This window comes from Leptomonas pyrrhocoris (assembly GCF_001293395.1).
Source record: "Leptomonas pyrrhocoris isolate H10 chromosome Unknown, whole genome shotgun sequence".
Lineage (NCBI taxonomy): Eukaryota > Euglenozoa > Kinetoplastea > Trypanosomatida > Trypanosomatidae > Leptomonas > Leptomonas pyrrhocoris.
The window spans coordinates 2,035,306-2,059,111 of NW_015438358.1; the positions used below are offsets into that span (position 1 = coordinate 2,035,306).

At 56.7% G+C, this 23,806-nt stretch overlaps 10 protein-coding genes across 15 annotated transcripts; all 10 read right to left on the minus strand.

Annotated features, from left to right (window-relative positions):
• Window positions 1-267: 267 nt before the first annotated feature.
• ABB37_01729 (hypothetical protein) lies at window positions 268-3,553 on the minus strand (the record flags this gene model as incomplete). 2 transcript variants are annotated; one of them, XM_015798341.1, is made up of 1 exon in its annotated part: window positions 268-3,553. In XM_015798341.1, the coding sequence occupies exon 1, from the start codon at window positions 3,466-3,468 to the stop codon at window positions 268-270; it is 3,201 nt and encodes a 1,066-aa protein (XP_015663861.1). In that variant the 5' UTR covers window positions 3,469-3,553. The 2 variants fall into 2 exon arrangements, with proteins under 2 accessions (XP_015663861.1, XP_015663860.1); XM_015798340.1 differs by having other exon boundaries at window positions 268-3,505.
• A 911-nt stretch (window positions 3,554-4,464) lies between these two features.
• On the minus strand, window positions 4,465-6,046 carry ABB37_01730 (hypothetical protein; the record flags this gene model as incomplete). Its single annotated transcript, XM_015798342.1, has 1 exon — window positions 4,465-6,046. The coding sequence occupies exon 1, from the start codon at window positions 5,689-5,691 to the stop codon at window positions 4,465-4,467; it is 1,227 nt and encodes a 408-aa protein (XP_015663862.1). The 5' UTR covers window positions 5,692-6,046.
• An 801-nt stretch (window positions 6,047-6,847) lies between these two features.
• Window positions 6,848-8,233, minus strand: ABB37_01731 (hypothetical protein; the record flags this gene model as incomplete). The annotated part of the gene is made up of 1 exon (XM_015798343.1): window positions 6,848-8,233. The coding sequence occupies exon 1, from the start codon at window positions 8,093-8,095 to the stop codon at window positions 6,848-6,850; it is 1,248 nt and encodes a 415-aa protein (XP_015663863.1). The 5' UTR covers window positions 8,096-8,233.
• An 837-nt stretch (window positions 8,234-9,070) lies between these two features.
• ABB37_01732 (unspecified product) lies at window positions 9,071-9,734 on the minus strand (the record flags this gene model as incomplete). Its single annotated transcript, XM_015798344.1, has 1 exon — window positions 9,071-9,734. The coding sequence occupies exon 1, from the start codon at window positions 9,506-9,508 to the stop codon at window positions 9,071-9,073; it is 438 nt and encodes a 145-aa protein (XP_015663864.1). The 5' UTR covers window positions 9,509-9,734.
• A 433-nt stretch (window positions 9,735-10,167) lies between these two features.
• Window positions 10,168-14,768, minus strand: ABB37_01733 (hypothetical protein; the record flags this gene model as incomplete). The annotated part of the gene is made up of 1 exon (XM_015798345.1): window positions 10,168-14,768. The coding sequence occupies exon 1, from the start codon at window positions 14,578-14,580 to the stop codon at window positions 10,168-10,170; it is 4,413 nt and encodes a 1,470-aa protein (XP_015663865.1). The 5' UTR covers window positions 14,581-14,768.
• Window positions 14,769-16,153: 1,385 nt separating this feature from the next.
• On the minus strand, window positions 16,154-16,995 carry ABB37_01734 (putative mitochondrial P27 protein, putative (P27); the record flags this gene model as incomplete). Of its 2 annotated transcripts, none has more annotated exons than XM_015798347.1 (1): window positions 16,154-16,995. In XM_015798347.1, the coding sequence occupies exon 1, from the start codon at window positions 16,874-16,876 to the stop codon at window positions 16,154-16,156; it is 723 nt and encodes a 240-aa protein (XP_015663867.1). In that variant the 5' UTR covers window positions 16,877-16,995. The 2 variants fall into 2 exon arrangements, with proteins under 2 accessions (XP_015663867.1, XP_015663866.1); XM_015798346.1 differs by having other exon boundaries at window positions 16,154-16,986.
• Window positions 16,996-17,400: 405 nt separating this feature from the next.
• Window positions 17,401-18,015, minus strand: ABB37_01735 (hypothetical protein; the record flags this gene model as incomplete). The annotated part of the gene is made up of 1 exon (XM_015798348.1): window positions 17,401-18,015. The coding sequence occupies exon 1, from the start codon at window positions 17,887-17,889 to the stop codon at window positions 17,401-17,403; it is 489 nt and encodes a 162-aa protein (XP_015663868.1). The 5' UTR covers window positions 17,890-18,015.
• Window positions 18,016-18,538: 523 nt separating this feature from the next.
• ABB37_01736 (40S ribosomal protein S14) lies at window positions 18,539-19,023 on the minus strand (the record flags this gene model as incomplete). Of its 2 annotated transcripts, none has more annotated exons than XM_015798350.1 (1): window positions 18,539-19,023. In XM_015798350.1, exon 1 carries the CDS (start codon window positions 18,971-18,973, stop codon window positions 18,539-18,541), a length of 435 nt encoding a protein of 144 aa, XP_015663870.1. In that variant the 5' UTR covers window positions 18,974-19,023. The 2 variants fall into 2 exon arrangements, with proteins under 2 accessions (XP_015663870.1, XP_015663869.1); XM_015798349.1 differs by having other exon boundaries at window positions 18,539-19,010.
• A 493-nt stretch (window positions 19,024-19,516) lies between these two features.
• ABB37_01737 (hypothetical protein) lies at window positions 19,517-20,068 on the minus strand (the record flags this gene model as incomplete). 3 transcript variants are annotated; one of them, XM_015798353.1, is made up of 1 exon in its annotated part: window positions 19,517-20,068. In XM_015798353.1, the coding sequence occupies exon 1, from the start codon at window positions 19,895-19,897 to the stop codon at window positions 19,517-19,519; it is 381 nt and encodes a 126-aa protein (XP_015663873.1). In that variant the 5' UTR covers window positions 19,898-20,068. The 3 variants fall into 3 exon arrangements, with proteins under 3 accessions (XP_015663873.1, XP_015663872.1, XP_015663871.1); XM_015798352.1 differs by having other exon boundaries at window positions 19,517-20,060; XM_015798351.1 differs by having other exon boundaries at window positions 19,517-20,055.
• Window positions 20,069-20,674: 606 nt separating this feature from the next.
• ABB37_01738 (oxidoreductase-like protein) lies at window positions 20,675-23,748 on the minus strand (the record flags this gene model as incomplete). Its single annotated transcript, XM_015798354.1, has 1 exon — window positions 20,675-23,748. Exon 1 carries the CDS (start codon window positions 23,699-23,701, stop codon window positions 20,675-20,677), a length of 3,027 nt encoding a protein of 1,008 aa, XP_015663874.1. The 5' UTR covers window positions 23,702-23,748.
• Between the last annotated feature and the right edge of the window lie 58 nt (window positions 23,749-23,806).

Here is a 23,806-nt window from a genome sequence, read left to right on the forward strand (position 1 = left end):
CTTGATATTGAATACGCGCCCCATGTTACATGACTTCGCTGCGGCAGAAGGCCTTACGAGAAACAAATGAAATGAGTAAATGTATGCGTGGCATTCACCAATTAGCTTCCGATGAAGTAAGTGCGCAAGGTTCAGTTTACTACGCATGAATCAACGCTATCCGTTTGCCACGCATCTGCAGCGAATAAGACACCGTCGGCAGCGCTGTCTTTTCATAAAGGAAAACAATACGCACACACAAGAAACGAGAAAGGAAAGAGACGGATGCTAACCAAAGGTGCCCACGGCAAGCTCACGAGACATCACCGGGTGGGGAGAAAGAACGTGCTTCATGTCAATCAACATAGTGGTTTCGTTTACTGTCGCATCGCTGGAAAGCTGCCCGCCGTTGTTTGTCACCACATCCATCGTAATCTCTGCTTCGGGGATGGAGAGGTTTAACTGCTCACCTTCCTCATCAGCGCGTCCGTCGAGCACCGCAGCGCACAGCCACTTCCACTGTCGAACTCGCTTATCAGCTTTTTGCAGGTTAGCGTCGTACATGACGCATGCCAGCTTCGCAGTGCCGAGCAGGTCCCACGGCGCTAACTTCAGTGTGCGGAGAATGCGCAAGGCGTGGATGCACATCATACGCTCCGCCCCTCTCCGAGTGAGGCACCGCCCCATCGCGATACGCTTCCCATAAATGGCCTCATCCAACGGCAACTCCATCCAAAAGTTGTTTGCACTGGTCTTGCGGAAATGTAGGTAGCGCTGGGCACCGGTGTAATTAAACATGTGACGGTGCTCCTCGCCCACCCTTACGTTCCAATGAAACAGGTAGGAAACCGCTTCTCGAAAAAAATCAAGGGGCAATACCGCGTAATCGAAACCCCCGTGGTTCCTGGAGGATTTCTTAAGTTCTGCGGTGCCCGGAACAACATCGAAGATGTCAGCATCCAATAGCATAATCCGCCACACATCTTCATGTCGCGCAATGACGGTCGTCAGCCCCAGCGTTTCCCGGTATCCCGGAGGCGAACGAAGGAGGGGGTGCGGCGGCGGTGGCGGCGGACCGACGGCGGCCCGCGCCGCGTCCGTCGCTGCGTTTTCCATGAGTCGCTGGTGCACGTAGGACGGCGGCAGCAACAACCCAAACGACTCTCGCAGCTCCATCAGACGCTGCCACCGTGGCTGCGCCATGCACACCGGCGGGATCACATCTAGCGCGCACAGCACGTCCACTGCGCTCAACGCAGCGAGTTTGATGCCGTTTTGGGGCGTGGAGGCGATCGCGTAGCCGCCGCGTGCGCCGTAGCGGTCGGGAAGCGGTAGGTAAATCGTTGTGCGGTACTGCGAGTCCTTCTGGTAGACGAGGCTGAAGTACGCACTCTCAAAAGGGTGTTGCATGGCAACCATGAAGGAGCGGACGCATGGCTCGACCAGGGAGAAGAGCTCCGTGTACTTGTCCGTAGCGAAGATATCCGCCTCTAACAAGTGCTTGCGGTAGGCGTGCACAACGGTCCGGTTGAGTAACAGCAGCTTCTCCATCACGTTCATTTCCGAGCCACGAACGCGCATCTTCCTGCTGCGGAACCACTCCTTCATCGCTTTTGGCAGCTTCGCGCTCAGCACGTTCACGGTCGACGGGTCGATAGGCGCGGCAGCCATGTGACGGCCCCACTTGAGACACGCGTCGTAGTACAACGCCTGCGCGTGTGGGTTGGTGTAAAGGGGCCGCCCGAACCACTGCAACAGCCGCTCCGCGTGCATCGCACACAGGTCGAAGGCCACCGCCTGCGTCGTACCCTTGCCGACGGCGCGGACGCCAATCTCGCTTAGGTCCAGCGAGGCCGTGTACCACCGCTTCTGCTCCACCCCGTAGCGGGACTTGTCCTGAAGGAACTGGAATGTGTCTTCCTCGGTGAAGTGCACTTGCACCGAATCCTTGAAGGAGTGGCCGCTGACCCGCTGCACGTACTTGTCGACGCGCGCAACAGCGCCCGCGTCGCGTAGACACCACGGCCCCGGCACATCCGGCTCCATAGCCCATTCCCCGTCAAAGCCGTCCACCAAATCGTACAGGCCGTCCTCAGTCTCATCGATCTTCGCAATGCGACTTTTGTGTGAGTATTGGTACAACTCCGTCTCCCGCGTGACAGGGTGCGCTTGTGTCGTAACCGTCGTTTGCATTGGCTTGGTACGCTCATCGTGCCCCGGGACCGCACCTGGCGTGCGCTCACGTGGGAGCAACTCCGGCTGGAGGATGGCCACCTCCTCGGCGGTGATGCGAATCGAGTCCAACTCTTGCTCGTCATCCACGACATCGTCATCTCCGTCGTTAGGGCGGTTGTGCGCGAACAGTGTCGACTGCAAGGCGGCGAGCTCGTTGAGTGCGGTACGCACAAAAGGGTCGCCGCCGTAGCGAGTCACGTAGCTATCGAAGCGCCTTCGTGGTTTCTTCGTATTCCTCCGTTGATGTGGAGGACGACTGTGACCGCCACTCGTCCCGTTGTCCGCGCCTTTGCTCTCCGCGGATGTGTCGAATCCCGAGCCAGCAGAAGAGGACCCCCTTGCGGTGGGGTGCGCGTTCCGCTCACGCCTCGGCTGGTAAGAGGCGAGTCGCTGTGTCGTTTGCGCACTCGCGCCGGATGGCAGGCACACTGGCGGCGGCAGCACCACCCGCGACAACTCGTGTGGCACGTCGGACACCTCCGCGGAGGTGCGGCCTTCCGCCTGCGCCTGCAGCACACGCTGGTGCTGTCGCTGTTGCGAGGTGAAGAGAGGGATGCGCAGGGCGTCAAGGCAGCGCTCTGCGTGCATGCAGGCCGCGATGATGGACGTCTTCGGCTCTACGGCCACACCAGTTGCCGTAATGTATCGGCGCGTGAGACGGTCGCTGACAAAGACGTCCACCGGTAACTCAAACGATGAGGTCCACGCGTGGCTTGGCTCCGCAATCGTCGTGTACAACTCTTTTTCTTCTGCGGAAAGCTTACGGGGAACGACGTCGGCAAAGCTGAAGCTGTTTGTGGTTGCGCCGGTCTTGCTGCTCTTACCTGTTGAAGAAGCCGCCATTGTGCCCTCCGGAGCGGGAGTGGCGAGGATGCGTTGTAGATAGTTTTTTACGCGCGACTGAGCGAAGGAGTCGGCAGCCGGCAGGAAGAGAAGCCGCCGAGGAGGCGGTGGTGCGTTGCTGACAGCGGTAAATGAGGTGGAAGCGGAGGCGCCTGGTGGCTCGCCGGCAGCAGCGGCGGCAGAGTGCTGTGACGCATCGATGCTGATGGGATCGTTAAAGCGCGGAGGTGCAGCAGACGGTGATGACGAAGCGGTACGGCTGTGAAGCGTGCGGTACGCACTCCCGAGGGTAGGACGAGAAGTGTAAGGCTCCACCTGGGGCCACCACCACCGGCGAAAAGCACCTGGTCGGAGCGCGAGGAAAGACGTCGTGGCTCGCACCACACGCACGTGGATCATGTTTGAGTTCATATTTTTCCCTATTTAAGTCTACGTAATGAAACAGGTCTTATTTCCACTCGGATGTTGCATAACTTGGCGGGGTAAGTTGAAAAGCTGCTCAGTGCATCAATACCGTAAACAAGGAGGGTAAAGAACAAGAAAGAGAAGGGTAGAATTGTGCTGAGACGCACATCATCAACGAGCAAAGGGGAAATTCAAAAAGTAAACATCTTCATGTTCGGGGAAACAAAAAGAGAGAGGTGTCGCTTTTACTTTATCAGTCCTCGTTCCTTAAAACTAGCACGAAGTTTCTTCTTAGTTGATCCTCGATGCATCATCGTCATGAATCTGGCGCCGCCGTCTTATCCTCTACTCAAACGACTCCGCACACACACACACACCGCATCGTCGGTCTTCTACCTTTTTCTTTTCGTTAGTGTACTGTGTGTTTCTGCATGAAACCTGCACCTACGCAGGCAAAAATAAACGAGTCCAAGGGAGAGAGAGAAAAAAAGTTGATACAACACATGCGCTGTGAAGTGATTCTTGCCGTTCACGTAAAGGAAAGAAATCGGGAAAAAAAAGAAGAAAGAAAGAGACCTGCGTAGAAGAGAAGCGCACAAATCGAGCGCGTGACGGCGTCTTCACAAGCTGAATGACCAGTTTGCTTCAACTGCTTAGTCGGGAGCTTTTAAAAAGAGACGCAAACGGAGGGGAAAAAGAGAGGAAAAGACACCGTGAAAGAGTCATCTCCACGTAGCAGATAAACGAAGATTATCCTTAAAGAAAAAAGGGTTGAACAGCATCACTCACAGGAGGGAGAAAACTTAAAAACAGGTAAAAGCAGGAATTTCCGTAGATCGAGTGTTGGAAAGCGTACGAACATGTCAATGTATATATGTATATATCTGTGTGTGTGTGTTTGGGTGTGTCAGCTGTGCTGAAGCAGAACACGCCGGAGACCAAAACGCTTCTGCTTGCTTACATGCTGACCTCCGTGTCCGCGTTTTGCAGGCTTGTTTTCACTCAGGCGCTGTCCGTGGCGAAAACACACGTTTCGACGACGTTGAGGCGATGAATGAGTGCGTCCACTTCGCTGTTAAACACGCACAGCTCCCCCTCCAGTGTCTCACACACCACCCGCGCAGCGACTTGGAGGGGCAGGTCGGTGCAGTGGCTCATCTCCGCCACGTGGTGCATCAGCGCATCCTCCGTCATGCCCTCCATCACTCCGATCTCGTTGATGCTGATGCTCAGTGCGAGGCACGCCGCGAGAAGGAGGTGCACGTTGTAGTACTGAAGCGTAAACACTCGCGAGCCGGCGCACGCCGCGCAGAGGTGCAGGCGGCTCATCAGAAAAGGGAGGTCTACTGCGTTCGGCACAGGTGACTCGCACGGCGGCGTTGTCGGCAGGCACCAACTCGCGAGCACGAACGCCTGCGTGGCATCACCGCCGCTGCATCTGCCGTAGCTGAGCTGCTCCATGTCTGTTAGTGGGCCGACGGTTCCGGAGGAGACCGAGCTGCCGTCAAAGAGCGACCCGTGCGCGAAGGAATGCAGATGAGTGCCACAGAAGCCGCCGACATTACCGCTGCGGGGACGACAGGAAGGCGAGCAGGGGATCGCAGAAGAGGCGATGCCGGCGGAAGCCGAGGGCAACCCTGCAGAGAGCACCAGAGTGTTCCCTTGCGTTGTCCCTTCATTACGCAGCTGCAGCGTCGCCGTCGTCGAGCCAACGCCCGCTCCGCTGAGGGAGTTGCCTCCGCTGCCGAAGCTGCCAACGTTGCTGCTGTGACTGCTGAGGAGGCTAGACTGGGAAAGAAGAACCTGCTGGTGCAGGCGGATGTTCGTCATTTGCACCCGCTCCAGCAGACGCAGCGCACGCACCAGTGTCTCAAGCTGCACGGAGTAGCGCCGCGAGACGTTTGTGAAGAGCTCGTCGATGAAACGCTCGAGGGGCTGGCGTACCTGAAAGTCCGAGCTGCTCAGCTGATGGCACACTTCCGTCATGGGGAAGTCGTCGCTGTCGAGGGCGTGAACCCAACGAGGAACGTCGATCGGAATCACCGGCCGTGTCGAGGGAGCGGCAGCAGCGGCGGAAAGCGACTGAAGGCGCTGCGCCGTGCCTACGCTCCTGTTTTGTGCTCCCGCCGGCGGATGATACGCATTGAGGCAGTCGGTGTTCTCGCACACACCGAGCTCGACTAAGTTGCGCACAAATTGGGTCGAGGCTTTTGAAAAGTTGAGCGCCATGCTTCCCTCCTCTCGTTTTTTTTTTCCTTTGTAGTCGACTACTAATGAAATCTTGCTTGTGCTACGCAAGCACAAAATCAAGATGAAAAGATCCTTGCAATTAGACGGAGAATTACTATTTTTATCAGAGAAAACGTCGACGTGGATTATCCTACAGTCATGCTGGAGGCATGCAGACAGAGAGCGCAATAAACGTGGCGAAGTGTTTGGTACGAGATGCCTGATAAATCAGTATTATTATTACTTTGATCCGTACGTGACCGTGGGGAAAAAAAGATAATAATAACAACCCTGTTCCCCACTCTCAGGAGAACTCACCTCCGCTTTTGATTCTCTCTTGGTAGCCTTCGTTCTCTGTTTAGTGCGGTGTAAAGCGATGCGTACAAGGAAGATCGAATTGTGGTGTTTGTCGACGTTGGTGCAGCCGACACAAGATACGAAATATGATAATCAAAATAGAGGAAGGTGATCGGAGAAGAGAGGGAAATATATCTTTTCAATGTCCACAACTTCGGTCGCTGCTGTGATCGTTATGGGGCACCAGCCTTTTGCTTTTCACCACTGATCGATGAAAGGAAGAGAACCAGAAGAAGAAAACGTAGAAGACGTCCATCAACCACCTCTCCCCTCTTTCATGAAACACTCACGTGAACACAACAATTCAGCGGTCTGCTGCTCCGAAACTCATCAGCGCGAAGCAAGCTGGAAAGAAGCGTGTTTGTCGAGGAACCCCTACCCCCCCCCCCCCCCTTCCCAGACAGGAAGTGTGAAGCCAAAAACTAAACTCAAGAAAAAAAAACATCTACAACTGTTCTTTTCGCCTAGCAATCAGAAAGGCCCCAGCATGTGGAAGTACAGCGCGAGAAGAGAGTCGCATAGTTGCTGAATCAAGAAAGAAAAACGTGAGATATAGCATAAAAACACAACGGAGAAGGTTCAACAAACAGCAAGGAGGAGCAAAACAAATATATAAACACCGAAGTGCGCAAGGGAAAAATAAAAAAGAAAGCTCACCGAAGGGTGACGCTAACAACCTTCATAAAACGAAAGAGAAAGAAGAGAAAAGCCCGAAACAAAACGGGTGCGCTGTTGCTTCACTGCAACACTTTGAAAGCACTCCTTGTCGTTGCTAGTCGTTTCCTCCTCTCCTTCCTTCTTACACCCAGTCGTCGTCCACGGCGAAGCCAAAGTCGCGGCCCTTGCAGCACGTGTACGGCGCCACCAGAGACCAGATGTACAAGAAAATAGCCACCCACACCGTCGACAGGCGCACCCAAAAGGCCAAGTTGACGCTCTTCGCCAGCGCGTTTTCGCCACCGCCGCTGACGTGCCAGTTGCTACCGAGCATCGCCAAATACATGGAGCCGAAGATCATGATGCCGTAGAAGAACATGTAGTGCGAGAGGTGCCCCGACTCATCGGCGTCCTCCTCGTCGCCGTTCTCGTTCTGGCCAACGTTGAGCGAGGACCCGCTCCCACCCGCCGCGACGACGCTGTAGAGCAGCGTGAAGCAGGTCAGCGCCATCGTCACCACGCCCTGCAGCAGGGCGTAGGTGGTGCTCGTGGGGTGGTTCGCCATGCGGTTGCAGTGCTCGTTCTGCGTCGTGCGTAGCGTGAAGAAGAGGATGCAGCTCGTATACAGAAAGACTATGCTGCTCGGCACGATGGAGCCGTGGGGGACGTAGATGGACAGGATGAGGTACACAAACGCGCCCACAATGACGGTGGTGATGGCGCAGGCGTTGTAGTTGCAGTCGGAGTGCGGGACGTAGATAACGAAGGACGCGACGATGGCCGCAATCGCCAAGACGAGGCTGCCGACGGCGATGGCGAGCAGGTACCACATCCACTTGCTGTTCTGGTCCGCCCGCTCGCCCCAGTCGTCGCTCCACTGGTAGGAGAAGTCCACAAGAAACACCACGTTCATCAGGAGGTAGAGCGCAGAACAGATGAGACAGACGTAGGCGTACACAGTGAAGAACCCGTTCGGGATGAAGAGCGTCACGACAAAGACAAGCACGAGTAAGACAGTCTTGACGGTGAAGAACTCCTTCTGCAAGTCCGCGCGGTCTTTGCTGCGGAGGCAGCATGTGAGGTCCGACACGGAAATCCAGTGCACCAGGAAAAAGAGCACGAGGGAGAAGCTGATGCGGTAGACGAGCATTTCAGCCCCGCAGGCGGCCTGCACCACGCCGTTGTCCGTCATCGCACAGCCTTTTTCCAAGAAACTGACGTGCTCAAAGAGAGAGCTCATGAGGCTTTTAATCATCATTGAGATCAATAGACATACGAAGAGGTACAGAGCGTACTTGAGGCGGATAATGAGACCGGGCGACAGCTCGTTGTCATCGCTGACACTGCGAAAGCGCCTGCTCGGCAGCAGATCATCTCCGGCATCGCTCATTTTCTTATTCGGGGAGATTCTGGAGCACTAGTAGGTTTTTTGGAGGGTTGCCGTTGTGATGTGTATGGAAGTAGCAGTTGCTCACCCGCTGCGAAGGAATTTTTTTGCTTGTTTGTTAGTTTGCTTTTGGCTACCAGCTGAATAAAGCAGCGGAAACAATTTGGAAGAGATGAGAGAGAAGAACAAAACCAGCAGGGTGAGAACGATTGAGCACGCGAAAAGACAACCTGTGCGATTAGCAGGAAGAAGACTAAAACAAGAGACTTGTGCTCGCTTCTTCAGTGAGAAAAGGACCAGGACTTGCTCTTCGGACCTCTACCGCGACACACATGCGACGGGGATGCGCAGTGACCACACGAGAACGCCGAAGGAACACGAGAACGCTAGCAGCGATGGAACGTGCAACGCGCAGTCAGGCAACAGATGAGTGAAAAGAAGACGTGCACTAACGGTGTCACAGACATCGAGATTCAACATCTGTGTGTCCGCATTCAGCTGCGCCGCTGACGTTGCGGAAGGATGGACGTGTTCCGTTGTGGAGGCGCTCTGCGTGGTATACTCCTGCTCCGCGCCGTCGTAGCGTTCCTATTCCACATATTTTTTTAATCTTCTTTTGTGGAGAGACAGCAAAAGGGTTGCTGAGAAGAAAAGAACAACAAAGAAAACCACTAGTCGAAAACTCAAGGGAGTTGGCGCTGTGCACGTTCGTTTCACTAGCGTAGGTGAAAGCACGCCGAAGAGAGAGAGTGGAAAAGGCAGAAACAGAAAAACAAAGGCGTAAATACTCTAAAAAAAAATAAGTAGACTCTCTCTTTGTCGCTCCTTCAGTGGTTTGCGAAGATGCAGATGTAGTGCTGCCTTTATACGTTTTGCAAGTGGGAGTTACACCTCACCTCTTGTAGGTTTGATTCCTTGTAGAAAGCAACAGGAAAGGGAGCTACTTAGTCGTTTGAAGTCGTGGTAGAACTCCAGCAACTACGCGAGGTACTTTGCAGCGATCGCGCCCACCAGAGATGCACCGACACCGGCGTAAATAAGGCCCAGCAGGACGGGGGGTAGCTTCGTCTCGCTGCCCTCTGCGATGCGCGGGGCGTACAGCTGACTGCCAACCATCGCAAGGTAACTGCACAACAGCGTCATTCGCGTGGCGAACTGCTCCGCGGATTTGGGCGGGAGTGCAGCCGCAGCAGAAGGAACGAAAGTGGTTGCCGCCACCGCAACACCAAGCAACATCGTCGTGAGAGGATAGAGCACGTACGCCCACGCAGACGCAGAGCGGTTAGGGACGCCGCAGAAGTCGAAGTGAATGGGCACCGTTCCCTTCACGGACTTGGCGGTGGCCAAGTAGTGGGCAATGCTGATCACGGTGCTGACACCCGCCACGGCGAGGTACGCGCGATCTTGCCACAGCATTCTGATGAGTTTGCTTTGTTGTGTTTTATTGGTATTGGTCGGTGTTGTCTTCCTGCTCTTTGCACGAGTTCTTTGGTAGCAACCTGCTGCGTACGACGCTCTTGAACAGACGGTGGATGAAGAACGCTTCGTAGGAAGATTGGAGCTGGAAAGACACGACGCTGGGCGCCTTCTTTTGTAAGTGAAGACGTGAGAGGGAAAGAGAAGTGTAGACGGATTGTAAACCTGCGAGGAAGCCGACGGAGAAAAAAAGGAAGAAGGGGAAAGTCGTGAAGTTGTATACGTTGGTAGGGGGGGGGGGGCAAATAAAGTGCGCTGGAGAAGAGTGACGAAACGAGGTGAAGGTGAACACAGCGAATGTAGCCAGCAACAACCAGAAAAAAAAGGTGTGCGAAGCCCCGCTTTAACCGAGCACACTAGCGGAGTTGAACAGGGAAACAAAAACCTTGCTTTGGAGACTAGCCAGGTATCCTTCGTGTTTGCTTGTTGAGTTGTTTGTTTGTTTGTTCAATGATGTCATGACCATTGACACCTCTACCGCTTGCTCGTGGAATAAACGGAGTCTGTTTCTGTGGACGACCAGCTGTTTCCCGGTTACCGAAGTGACACCGGCTGTTTTCTTTTGTTTGAACCCTCGCCGGTGCAACCCCACCGCGTCTTTACGTGACATTGCTGAGGAAAGGCACTGCACGCTCCGGGTCCAACGTGCCGTCCTTGTGACACCGGAAGTGCAACGGCTTTAAATTCGGAAACACCACCACCAAGCCGCCATTCCCCAGGAGCTGCCCGCACACGGCACAGCGGCGGTGGTCGTCCATCCAAACACAGCGCTGCTGCAGCGTCACGTGACGGCGCACGGCGTCCGACAGGGCGCTCTGCGCCGCAGCCGATTCCATGCGCGCGAGCTGGTGGTTGAGCTCTAGCCGTTGAAAGGCGCGAATGAGGTATGGCGCGATGTCCGAGAGCGGCACGTCGCCGGGCAGCGAAGACAGCACCAGACACGGGCTCATGGAAGGGCAATGAGTGCCCAACAGCCAGACAACCTCGGACAACGCAATTTCGCTCCCGGTCGGCGGGACTAGCAAGACATGCAGCAGCATGTGCAAATACTGGTTGAAGCGCAGCATAGGGTGCCAGACGGCAACGTGAGAGGGCGCCACGGCAACAGAAGACTCGCCCTCTCTTGCTTCCCCGTTGACACCATGAGTGCTGCTCGTGGACGTGTGGGCGTAATGCGCCATGGCAGCCGCCTCACGGAACACCACACGTTGGCAGTCATAGCTGGGGAAAACCGGCACACCCACCACGTCGTCGGCCACACTGCAGACCCGCGCGCTAGGTGCCGGACTTGCCGAAAAGTGCCGCCCTGCCGCGTCGCCCAACGCCCCCTGCGCTGCAGTATGTGGAGACACCGTCTCGTGGTGTGCACGCCCATCTACGAAAGGCGTCCGCGAGGTGTTGGTGGGGAATGGCGGGTCCCCCTCTGGCGTCCCAATTTGTCTCGCAGAGCTTCCACGCCCGCCCTCCGCTGCTGCCCTCGACGGGTTGAAGGCCGGCGTGGAAAACGTTGGGGTCATGGCTGAGGGGGGCAGCAAGTTCGCGGACAGCGGCCATTGATGAACGCGGGCGCAGTCGCGCGTGTGGTGCGACTCGCAGTACTGCACGGCGCGTTGCACGTCCTTCATTGAGTACACCAACACGGAAAGGACCCCGATGTGGTCCTCCAACGCCTCTAGTACGACACACTGCTCCTCGTACAGGTCTGCCTCCACAAGGATCGCCAAGACACGCTCTTTGTCGTAGAAGGGGCTCCACTGAAGAAAGGAGAGAAGTGCCCGACGAAGACGACCCACCAGGCCCGTCTCCGACCCTGCGCCGTCAGCCGCGCCGAGCTCGGTGCTGGCAAAGTCCTGCAAACCCCATTCGCCTCGCAGGGTCTGCAGCACGTGGACAAGGTGCGTTGCGTAGAGCTGGTGCACGCTCGCCTCCATACTGCCCTCAATGCGGATGAGGTAGCTGAGGTAGTCCAGCAACACCGTGCCGCCGACGGTGAGCAGGATGGGCAGCAGCACTGCAGGGCCGGGTCTCTCCCCTGCAAAGCCCACTGAGCTGGTCAGAAGCTGCACCGTTGTCGGCGGATCAACCTCCAGCATCCACGGCAGGTGCAGCTGATAGAGCCTCTCCAGCTTGGCGCTCGTCGCACCTGGCATGCGGGCGTACATTGCGAGCGTCGCACCCGCCGCCGTCACATCGCCGTCCGTCGCACATCGTGTGAGGGCATCATCGGCGTCACCCGTGGCAGCCAGCAGCATCGCGCGCAAGAGAGAGGACGGAGGGAGGCCGAGAGCGGCAACAACGGCGGCGCAGTCGTTGGGGTTCAGCGTGCGCACGGAGCTCATAAACTGCAGCAGCTCGTCCCGCGTGGTGTGCAGCCGCCGCGCCCCGGCGCCGTCGATGGCGAAGAGACAGAAGAGCGCAAACTCAGCGCTCTCTCGGGTGCGCTCGAGCGACGCGGACAACGCGGCCGCAGAAGCGTTGGATGGGAAGTTAGACTGGGACGGACCTCGCGGCCCCTCCGCACCCACCGGTGGTGGTGAACACATCGCACTACGGGAAGCAGCCTCGGGAAAAGCAACGGCGGTGGACAACGTGGAGTTGCGTCCCACCAACGTCTCACCTGCGCTGCCCACCTCCGCTCCTGCTCGCGCTGTTGCTGCTGAGTCTACTGCCGCTGGGTCCTCTATCGGAAAGCTTGCGGTCGTCGCAGCAGTCGCCACGAGCGAAAAAAACTTCGAAATCAGAATTCGATAGAGGGCGCGGTAGGGAGCGTGTGAAGGGTACGAAAGCTGCCGCGAGTGTTGCGCAACAAAAGTGGCTTCTGTGTCGTTGCTCTTTGCCGCGCCCGGGGAGCCGGTCGCAACGTGCCTGCCGTCCCCTGTCACATAATTGCGATCACTCTTCACAGCATTCCTGTCTGTGCCTCGCACATCACCTTGTGTACTCGAGGGCAGGCGCCGCAATTCTGGGAAGAGCCGCAGCAGGCCATCTACACCGAGTTCAGCAACCGTGTAGAAGTAAAACGCCACGCGATAGCGACGGCGCGCCATGGCCCGTGCGGCGCTCGCCTGGCACACCTGTCGCAGCACCACCCGCCGCGTCGACTCCGCGCCGCGGAAGCACTGCGACACAAATCGTAGCACTCGAGCGTAGTGCCCCGTTTCGATTTGGTCCTCGAGCTGCGTCGCGAAGGGTTTCCACAGGAGGGCCTCAATCATGTGCTGCGAGACGCCCAGCAGCCCCAGCGGAAACGCCCGAACGCAGCGCAAGTTGACGCTCATGAAGCTCACCGGCTCCACCGCGGGCGACGTCCACGGCTGCCCATCCAGGCAGGAGAAGAGGATTATTTCACACTGCTTCACGGATCGACGGGATTCAGCGGGTTTCGCGGAGAGGTGCTGCTGCGAGGCGCAGATGCGCGACGACACCCGCGATGCGACGGAGTCCGCACCGCCGCTATCGACGTCATTGCTGCCCTCACCGCGCTGACATAGCAGAAAGGGTGGGCAGCTGTACGCCTCCCGCACCGCGCCATACACATCTGCGAGGGGCACAGCAGCGGTGAGGTCGGTGCGGCCAGCACACGCGCACACGTGCAACTGTCCCTCACGAAGACGGAAGACGAGGGCGGAGGTCCAGCAACTGGCGTTTGTTGTGCCGGATGAAAGACGACTTTCACGCACGCTCGTATCACTCGATTCGTCGCTCACAGTGCTACTGTGACTGCTGGTACAGGCGCTGCTGTCACTATCACTGCTGCCGCTGCTGCTGCTGCTACCCGAGTAGGAACACACTGCCGCCGCCTCCGTGGCGAGCGCGAAGCCGGCGCGAGAAGGATCCACCGCGGCGCGGCGAATGTAAGTGGTGTAAGGCGGACAGCCTTCCAGCAACGAGCTCACCTCTAGCTGCGACAGCACCGTGCCGTGTAAGGTGTCATAGAGGCAGTAGTAGTCGGGCGACCCTGTGATGAGGACGTCGCCGCACCAGGCCATGGTCGATGTGTTGGGCCGCACAGGAAGCAGCGTGTCGGCAGCACGCGTCTGTCGTGCAGCGAGACCCTTATGTGGTGACTGCGGAGACAGCGGCGATGCGTGCTGTGTGCCTTCCACATCCTCGTTGCTCCACTGCATCGCGTCCCCTTCCCAATCAAGGAAGGCAAGTCGCGAGGATGATACTGCCGTGCACTCCACCAGCACCACCGTCCAGTCGTCTCGCAAAAGGGCGTAGTAGGCGACGGGGAGAGACGGATCCACCGCAGCGGCAGGTTCGCCGCCGGTGCTCGGTGCAGTTGCAAGCCCACGTCTCATAGGAGCGGCAGGTGGGCGTCGTTGGCGAGACACGATGCTCTGTTCTTCTCCCACACACATACACAACACTGTTGCATCACCCAAACCCAGCGGGGCGGTGTACTCGCGGTCCAGCAGCTGCAGCGTGTCGTCCTCGTGCACTTCAAAACGACCGTGGACGAGGAGAAACAAGTAAGGCAGGTTTGAAGGAGCGTTGATGGCACGTACGCCGCACACAGCGGCGTTGATCGACGACTTCACCGCCTCCGTCGCTGCGGATTGAACTGGTGCAGGCGATATCACGGTTGTGGCAGAAGCGCGCGCACCTCCGTCCTCGTGACGCGATCGAGTCTCCGAGCCGCGGTTGTTTGAAGACGGGGCGGGGGCGGACATCGTGATCACCGACTTGCTCTGTGCCTCTAGCACTACACGGTGCTCGTAGGTCAGCCCACCGCCCGGCACCGCGAGCTCTCTGAGAAAAATTTGAAAGCGCAAGGCGAGAAGAGTGCCGTCCGCGGCACCAATGTATAGGTACGAGTAGAGACACTCGTGTGGGAGAAGAAAGACCGCCTCATCCGAGGAGGAAAGCGGCGTGCGCGGTGGCGCTGTGGACGATGTTCGGCGACCGCCGCGCGCGGGGGTGGTCGCTTCCCTGACCGTCTCGATCGACTTCACTGCCACGCACTGGATTTCCGCGTTGTCGTTTGTGTACAGAATTTTGCTCTCCATCGTGTAGAGCAAACGCGTTGTTCGCGTCTCTGTTTTCTTAATTTGGTATATATATATAGAAACGTTTTCGGGTGGTTTGTGCGGCGGGAGAGAGGCACAACGGACGGTAGATGCCCTTAATGCTGTGCAACGGCTACATGAAGACGACGCGTCCTTTCGTTTTGAACTACAGTCTCTCTTTTCTTTTCTTTTTCAGCGGTAATGAAGGTGTTGAAAACGAAGAAAAGAGCAGGTTAGAGAAAGGGTATGTGTGTGTGTGTGTGCCACAGTGAAGCAAACGACAGCATTCATACATCGAGACTGAACTAACAAAAGAACAGTCAGGAAACGTAGAACTGCACTTGCGTAACGACGCTAGTGCGTACAACCGATTCTGGTAACTCCCATGAAAGAGCCGAGACACCGACACCGATGTGGAAAAAGAGATGATCGTGAGCACGCCGTCTTGCCTCAGCGCCGCAAGCAACCACCGCAGATGGTCTCTCTCACAGGAGGGGCCACCGAACCATCCCTCTGCCTCGGCGACAAAGCAAAAAGGTAAAAGTGGAAAAGGGTGGTCCTTTGGTCAGAAGGCAATAGAGCGCGTGTATTCTCTTTTGTGTTCATTTGTGTTTCTTCTCTTTTTGGAAATGAAGGGTGCGTAAATGCGAGGAAAGCAAATGAATTTACACACACAAAACGCGCATGCGTGAAAAACCCCAAAAAAAAAACGTGGAGAGGAAGCTACCAGTTGAGGACACGGGCTACGGGGGCCTCCTTCCTTTCTACTACACACACGATCGGGTCTTCTTTTTTGGCTGTTTTTTGTTGTTGCGCTGCATGTGCGGGTGGATACTACCTTGCGCTAAGCAAGTCCGCTACTGCTACAAATACTCTTAATTCAATAGTAAGAAAGAAGAGACAAAAGGAGAGGAAATGAAAAAGTAAAACTTATAAACGAAAACTGAAAACCTGAAAAGAGAAAAACACAAAGCACCAGCAATACATCCACATATCTATACATGCAGATGTACCCCAAAGGGGAAAGAAAAAACCGGAAAGTAAAGCGCCAGGCAAAAGGCTCAAACGACGATGAAAACAAAGAATAAAAAAACTACCTCTTTCCGATTCCATACAATCTTCGTGCATAGAAGGCGAAAATGAAGAAGAGAGGGGTCAAGCAGAGCACGGGAAGGGGACACTAGATGAGGAGAATAGAAATAGAGGCCTTCTGTCTCGCTTTGCGGAAGATATTATTATTACTGTTATTGTTTTTGATATGTGTCCTCGCTCCCCCCGCTTTTCTTCTTCTCCTTGATTTTTTTAGTGCGGATGTGTTGCGTGGTAACGTTCAAAAGTTAAAGCAAACCAGGAGAGAGGAAGAAAGGAAAAAAAAAGGGAGATGCCTTTGCCCATGACGCGTGCTCTTCGTCATGCTCGCGTGTGTGCGTCTGCGCTACAATTTAGTTTTTTTTTGTGGGGTCTTTTTGTCACAACTGTGAACGAACGAAACCAAAAAAAGCAAAAGGAATAGCAGACGATCTGCCATGGCGCATTTGTTCGTACGTGTGTGGATGCGGCGCTGGCGGTTCTCTTACAGACCTTGGCTGGAGGTCAGCGGTCCGGGGTGGTGGCCGCTGTGGTCCTCGTGGCGGAGGTTCAGCGGGAGGATGTCACCCTTGCCGCCTGTGCGCTCCGACGGGTACAGGGTGAGCTCCTTCTCACGGCCCATGCCACGCACGTACTCCAGGTACGGATCGTTGGCCTGCACGTTCAGCTTGTACAGCTCGCGGGCTGGATCGACCGCCATGAACTCCGGCACGCGGTGCACCCAGCGGTAGACGGGCTGATCCAGCTCGATCTTCTTGTTGAAGCGCTGCTGCTGCACCCACGGCTTGGTGGGCCAGAGGCCGAGGTTGTAGAGGGTGATATCGGGGTGCAGGAAGGTGAGGCGGTAGGAGAACCACAGGGTGTACATCACCACGATCGACGTCACGACGGAGCAAGGCATCGACTCCATCGTCTGCAATTGCAGGCGTATCTTCTCGATCGTGCTCACCTCGAGCCAGTGCACGTAGCGGCCGTACGGGTTGCGGGAGAAGAAGCCGGTGGCCATGCCCTGCGGGAGAAGGTTGTGGCGGAAGCGGTAGAGCCAGTGGATCGGCTTCGCAGCGTAGCCCTGCATGTAGCCGGTGCTAGTGCCGTCGTGGACGGCCCCAAGGAAGGGGTTGCAGCTCACCGGCTTCAGCAGGACGCCGTGGTCGACCAGGTTGGCGCGGGCAACACCGCCGGACATCTTGGACGTGCAGCGAGACATCTTTCAAGCGGGGGTGGTCGTGAATATCTTGTGAGGAAAGTTTTCTTTTAGATAATGGAAATATAGATTGTGCTTGGTTAAAGAGAAAAAAAAGCTGCTAGAAATCCGGCTGGATTTTCTTGTTAGGGTGAGTAAACAAAATAAGGAGAAAAGGCAAGTGCAGTGAAGTGGATGTTGTCGAAAGTGGAAAGAAATGGCCAGAGAAGAGTAACGAGTTCACAGTAGACGAAGGAGAGTAACAAGAAGACGCAATAGAAGTGTTTTGTCGGCGCAACGTGACGCATTGCCGCCGCACCATACACAAGAGCCCCTTCGAAGCTCTCGCCACATGTTCATCATCGTAAAAAGATCGCTGTATTCTCTTGAATCGATCCATTATGTTTACTTCCTCTTTTTATCATCATGGTAGCAAAGGTCGTTGGCGGATACGCGTCCCAACGAGAATCAGCTACCTGTTGCAGTGTGTGCAGACTGCCCGTCAAGGAAGAACACGAACAAACGGCTTGGGTCTGCGGCGCTCTCCGCTACTCGGGAACAAAAAGAGTCGGCGTCACCAGCGCCACGTAAGCGCTGTTCACCATCGCCTGACTGCAACGACTCAGTTCCTTGCGCTGGCCGCCTCCGAAGCAGGCCCGATAGCCTTCCTCCGCCTTGCTAGCTGCCTCGGCTCCCTTCTCCTCCGCTTCTGCGCCGTCGGCCGATGTGTTCGCCGTGGAGAGCCAGTGGTACTGCACCACGTCGGAGAGCAGCATGTCACCCTTGTCGCTGTCCACCGACTGCAGCGTGCCCTCGAGCTCGAAGTTCCTCTTCGTCAGCACCACCGTGACCCGGCGGCCGACCAGCGTAAAGAGGACCTCGTAGGGCAGAATCATGTGGCTCTTGCTCTTAGTGTCTGAGTTCGACAGAGGCGAGGACGCGCCGGTGGCCTTGCCCGCCGCAGCAGAGGACGGCGCAGGGGCGCCGCTCGCCGCCGTCGCTGCGGAGTTGGCAGCAAAGTTGATATTAGCGCTCATTGCTGTCAGGCGTTCTAAAAGCCGATCTAGCACAGATTTTTTCGAACTAGAAAAAAAAACCGACACAAATTGTGGGGGGAGGGAACACCACACGCCAACTTCGATGAAAACTTTTCTTCTGCGCATTAGAATACAAATACGTACATTTAAGGAAAAGAGAGAAGATAAGAGTTAGTAGCGGTTGAATGGGGAGATTCCAAAGTGGAGACGAGAGAAGTGGCCGCTAAAAGATGCTTCTCCTTTTTCTTTTTAAGCTTTGCTCGTGCGGTGGCGGAGGCGGATGCTTTCAACGTTGCATAACGTTTGGCATGGGAAGCTTTTGTAAGTGCGGCGAGTGCCAAAAGCGCAGAGATCAGCCATCGTCAAGAGACGTTCATCCGTTCACGACAGCCGAATTCGTTGACAGACCACGATAGTGCGGCGTTTGTCGCAGTGGAAAATACTTGTGTTTTGTTAGGAAATGATGAAAACTACAAAAAAAAACGAACAAACAAACAGAAGAAACAGGTCGGTCGGTGCGTGCGCACAACGCCGTACGCTTCACCCCCGTGCGCGCAAACGCGCACCAAACGCAGAAGTAAAACTTAGAAAAGCTGCGATTGAAAGTGGTGGAGAGAGTGCAGGGCAGCATACGACCTGCGCACGTGTCTTACAGACGGCGACCGCGGCGGGAGCCCTTGCGGCGGGTGGAGTCGGTCGGGATCGGTGTGACATCTTCGATGCGGCCGATCTTCATGCCAGCACGGGCGAGGGCGCGGAGGGCGGCCTGCGCGCCGGGACCAGGGGACTTGGTGCGCACACCACCGACGGCGCGCATCTTGACGTGCAGGGCGGTGATGCCGCACTCCTTGCAGCGGGCCACCACGTCCTGGGCTGCCATCATGGCGGCGTAGGGGGACGACTCATCGCGGTCCGCCTTCACCTTCATGCCGCCGGTGACCTTCACGTACGTTTCGCGGCCCGACGTGTCCGTCACGTGGACGAAGGTGTCGTTGAAGGAGGCGAAGATGTGCACGACGCCGTACACGAGCTCGTCCTTCGGCACGTTCGGGCCGTAGACCTTGACTTCCTGCTTCTTGGACATCCTGTTTTATGTCGATTGTGGTTCACGGAGTGCACCCTACGTTTGAGCGCAGGGGAGCGGCAACAACGTTGCAAGAAACGTGTGGTTGTTTGCACAGGGGAAGAAAGTGCAGCGCAGGAGTGAAAGAAGAAAAAAAAAGGCAAAGGCAGACAGGGTAAGGAGTAATCGTGCATAAAGAAACGCCTCGCTACGAAGCGACGCAGACCCAGAAGCGGGCCCAGAAGTGTCTCCGACCTGCTACAGTCGTTGTCCTCAAAAAGCAGAGACACCGCAGCTCCATCGAAATCAGCGTGAAGCCATCCTTGACGTTTCCCTGCGCGGCCGTCCAAGCTGCTGAAGAAAAAGAAATGGCCCCACACACACTCAAACGGAGGGCTTCATACAACACCGAATACATGAAGGCACATTGCGGTTGCCTCATTGGAGTAACGTTTGATTATTCTCTTTTCCTTTTTTTAGACAGTCTTTTGTACATCTGTTGTCCAACTCAGAGAACGTGAAAGTAATAACAGGAGACGCGGCTATCTCGCGGGCGCGTTCCGTCTACTCCCAGTAAACACCGAAGACAGCAACGCTCACGTGCATGTACTCATTCGAGTACGTGTAGGCGGCGTAGTTGTCAGTCTCCGGATCCCACAAGCAGCGGGACGCGATGCGCATGCCTTGGTTCGCCGCCTCTGTCACCGTGGCGTGGGTGACCAACTTGTACCGCTCGTAGCCGAGCCGCACCAGGCGCTGCTGAACTTCAGCGCAGAGGTCCTTGATCAGCGGCTGGGCCTCCTCGTACACGTAGAGGCGCCCGGGACCCACCATACTCTCGCAAACCTCGTGGATAACGCTCTCGACCGCGTGGACAGAGAACTTCGCCTCAGGGCGCGGCATCGTGAAGTCCTCACGAGGCGCTACGATGTATTCGTTGGGCATTATCTCTGCTAAATGTCGAGGGGGAGGGGGATAGGTTGAATAATAAGGAGAATGCTGAGTAAAAAGAAGAAGAAAAATCGGTTCGTGGATGCCCCCTAAAAACGGCGCTTGCGCGAATCCTGAATAGAGGCTTTCAATTTATCTTCTTTCTTTATCACTGCCCTACACATCTCCGCGGGCGGCCAGTTCAACAGACGAAAAAGGTGATCATGAAAGGAGTGGTCAAGCAAATCGAGAAAGACGGTGCGCATTCACGCAATAAGAACACAAAACTTTATTCTTGAGAAAAAAAAAGGCGGCTGCTGCTTCATGCAACAGCAAACCGACTACGGGGTACTACGTTTTGCCTTTGGCGCATATGAAGGCATACGTTTTGAAAACGTGATTTGCCTCCCGCAGCTCTTGACGGGTTGGGGCACGTGCGCTGCAACCTCCCAAGTCGTGCGCACCGCAAAATGTCGTCCAACAGCATTACCAGAGGACAAACTCCCACCGCCCTTCTCTGTGCTCCGTCGCGACAGCACCTTGCATTTCCTTTTCAGCAATCTTTCTTTTTTACGATTAAACGCACCTTCACATTAGAGTCCATGGACACATGAGAAAAACAAAAAGAAGTAACTTCCAGATGCTGCGCCCACAAATTTCGCAGTTGTGCTGCTGTTGGTGTTTTGCGGCCAAAGTGGGGGCGGACTGCACGAATGCCGCTTGCAGTCCCTGTAGAGCTGAGTAAAAGTTCGTTCTTTTGGGTTTTTTTCCTTTCCTTTATCTTCATTATCTCTACCAGGCAATTTCTTTGAAGTCCTTGTAGAACTTGCCGTACACGCGACTGTTCGTGTAGATCAAATCCAAGCAGCGCGCTGCTGCGTCGACCTCGTCAAGCGGGCACAGCATAAACTGCTCCGCCCGGCGATCCTTCTTCAGCTTGGGCGACTCGTCCGTGATCCAGCCGGTGTCAACGGAGTTCATGTAGATGCCATCCACCGCATAGTCGTCACCACTGGTGCGGGTCATCATGTTCAGCGCCGCCTTCGCCATGTTCGTGTGCGGATGCGTCGTCTGCTTGAACCGGTAGAATTGCCCTTCCATCGCCGACACGTTGACGATGAAGCGTGGTTCGTTCGGCGTCGCGTCGCCGTCGCGGTCGGTAAGGCAGACCTTCAGCTTGCCGTTCAAAATGAACGGCGACAGGGCATTGATGGCCATCACCTCTGCGGCCTCACTGCCCTGCACCTCGGCCAGGTTCATCACCCACGAGTTCTTGTCGCGGTGGTCGCTCTCTTCGGCTTGGGTGTCGTAGCGGTCGAAAATGAGCGTGCGGTCGCAAGCCACACGCAACGCGACGGCGGTGCTGTTGTCATTGTCTTCTCCGCTGGCCGTGCGCCGCGTTGAGGGCGGTACCGCGGTGTCGTCGCCCGAAGTAGCGTTGCCGGACTGTGGCGGTGGTGCTCGCGGCATTCCCTTTTGTTCCTCATCGCCATCCGAATAGCGGGAGAGCTGGTCCGAGTCGAGGAAAGGCTGCGTGCTGGGGTGGTACTCAATCGACATCGCCTGCCCCACCGTGACGGTCGTGTGGTGGCAGAAGAAGTTGTGCCACTCCGCCGAGAGGGTGTCCTGCTGGATGCCGGCTTGCAGGTCGGCGGGCGGGTTCAGCTCGATGTGGCGCAGGTGCTCCGTGTACTGCGGCGTGCGGGCGATGGTCTGCGCGGCGTTGTTTATGATGGCGAAGAGCTTCTTGTACTTCTGCCGCACAAACGCGCTGAACTGCGTGACGACCCACATGTCACGCAGGTCGAGGGAGAAGAGGTGCAGGCGGCTTTTCCAGACGCCGTAGTCGACCTCCTGCTGGAAGCGGGCGACGGCCTCATGGATGAAGCGCGTGGTGCCCAGCACCGTCGCCCCGCATCGCAGCAGCGACAGCGCCATGGCATACCCGATCTTAATCCGGCACCCCGTGAGCAGCACCGTCTTGCCCCGCAAGTCACGTGCCATGAGACGCTTGTTGTAGTTGTACTCACCGCAGAGGTGGCACATGCTGTAGTAATAGGGGTGGAGTCGGTTGTAGCGCACCCTGCAGGTGTGGCAGCCGATCCACTTGTTGAGCTTCAGCTGCTCATCATCCTCGTGGTGCTCGACAGCGTAGCGCTGCACGTCGTCGTAGATGCAGTACCCGTCCGGTTCCTCAGAGTTAGACGTCGGTGGGCTGCGTTGAATCAGTACCGGTGACGTGCCGCAGCTGCGAAGGCGTGCGGAGGCGTACAGGCGGCGGGCAATGAAGCAGTGCAGGCTCTGCTCGGCGATTCGCAGCTGCGACGCTCGGGTGCCGTCCTCTTGTGTCGATGCCTCGGCGTCGGTAGTCGTTGTGGTCGTCGTACGAGTCGCAGGACCGGCCGGGTCGAATCGGTCATCGCTCTTGCCTTCCAGCAACACCAGCTCAATGGCTCGCAGCACGTCGTCCAGCGGCTCCTCGACCACCGCTTTCACCGGTGACGACGACGACGCGGTGGTGGTGGCGGAAACCGAAGTGGACGAGGTAGCGACTTCAGCAGCCCCGCCCACCAGCGCTCGCAGTCCCGCGATGGACTGTAGCTCGGCCAGCGGTGTGCGCACAATAACGTCCCGTCCCGTGGTCCGCAGAGCGTCGTGCAGTGGCACCTCTGAAATAGACTCGTTTGTTTCGCGTTGCCTGTGCGGTGTCGTCGCTGCCGTCGCCGCTGCTGCAACCGCGGCCGCTTCTGGCGCTTCGCTCAACGAAGAGGCGAGGTGCACCAGTGCAGCCGCCCGCTGCGCCACGTGACACTTCATGCCGCGTACAAAGCTGCGCACGACCATCGGCGACTCCATCACATTTGGCGGCACCGCCCCGGCAAACAGCGGCGGCGGCATCTGGGAGCCGTAGAGGGGCGGGAGGTAGCGGTACACCTGCGCTGTCAACTGTGTAATCACCGTCCAGTCCAGCCCCGCAACGGGCGGCGTCGGTGTTTCGTGTCGGTTACTTCCCGTCGCCTCGCCGCTCATCTTCTTCACCCTCGACGACGCCGATGTGGACGGGGCCGGAGCGCCGATGCCGCCGGTTACGGGTGGGTTGTCGGTGGAGGGCGGCGGTGGCGGTGCGGCGTCATCCCCCACCCCCGGCGTGTAGCCCTCCACCGGTACCCCACGCAGGGCTTCCTCCAGTCGCAGCATGTTTTCAAAGGCACCGGCAAGCCGCAGTACTTCCTTCTCTTGGGCGGTCAGCACGATTGTCTCCGGCGTTGCGTCAGGAGTGGAAGTGGTAGCATCGGCGGAGAGAGGAGAGGCAGCGGCGGCGTTTGGAGCACAAGGCTGCGGCGCGTGTGGCCGGTCACGAATGAGCAGCGGCTGCAGATTCAACGTCGCGCCATCGCGCCCCGTCAGCAACAAATTGTTCAAGGCATCATCGCGCTCGCGCTTCATGGCCGTTCTGCACACCGCCTTCATGTCTTGCAGACGCTGATAGCGCTTCCGCCGGCTCTTTTCCTCGCTCATGATGGCCTTGAAAACTTCCCGGTTCTCGCGCTTCGTCTTGCGATCACGTGTGATCATCGTGCAGAGGCGACTGTCGGACAGGTAGGGGTCGCCGACGTACAGAGCTGGATTGCAAAAGAGAACGCGCACCACCTTCACCGCTGACTGCAACTCACTCAGCGTAAAGCCCCATCGTGCCTCGCGGTCGGGTAAGGAGAGGTCGGCGTCATAGTCGTCGTGTTGACACAGCGGCACCTCCTCTTCCTTTTCTAGAACGTCCTCCGCCTCCGTTGCGGTTTGGCGGTTTGTCTGATCAGCCATGTTGCAGCCTTCCTTTTTGGGTGGGGAGGGGAGGGGATGAGTATTACTGGAAAAGCGGTGTCAATTAATATATATATATATATATATATATATATATATATATAC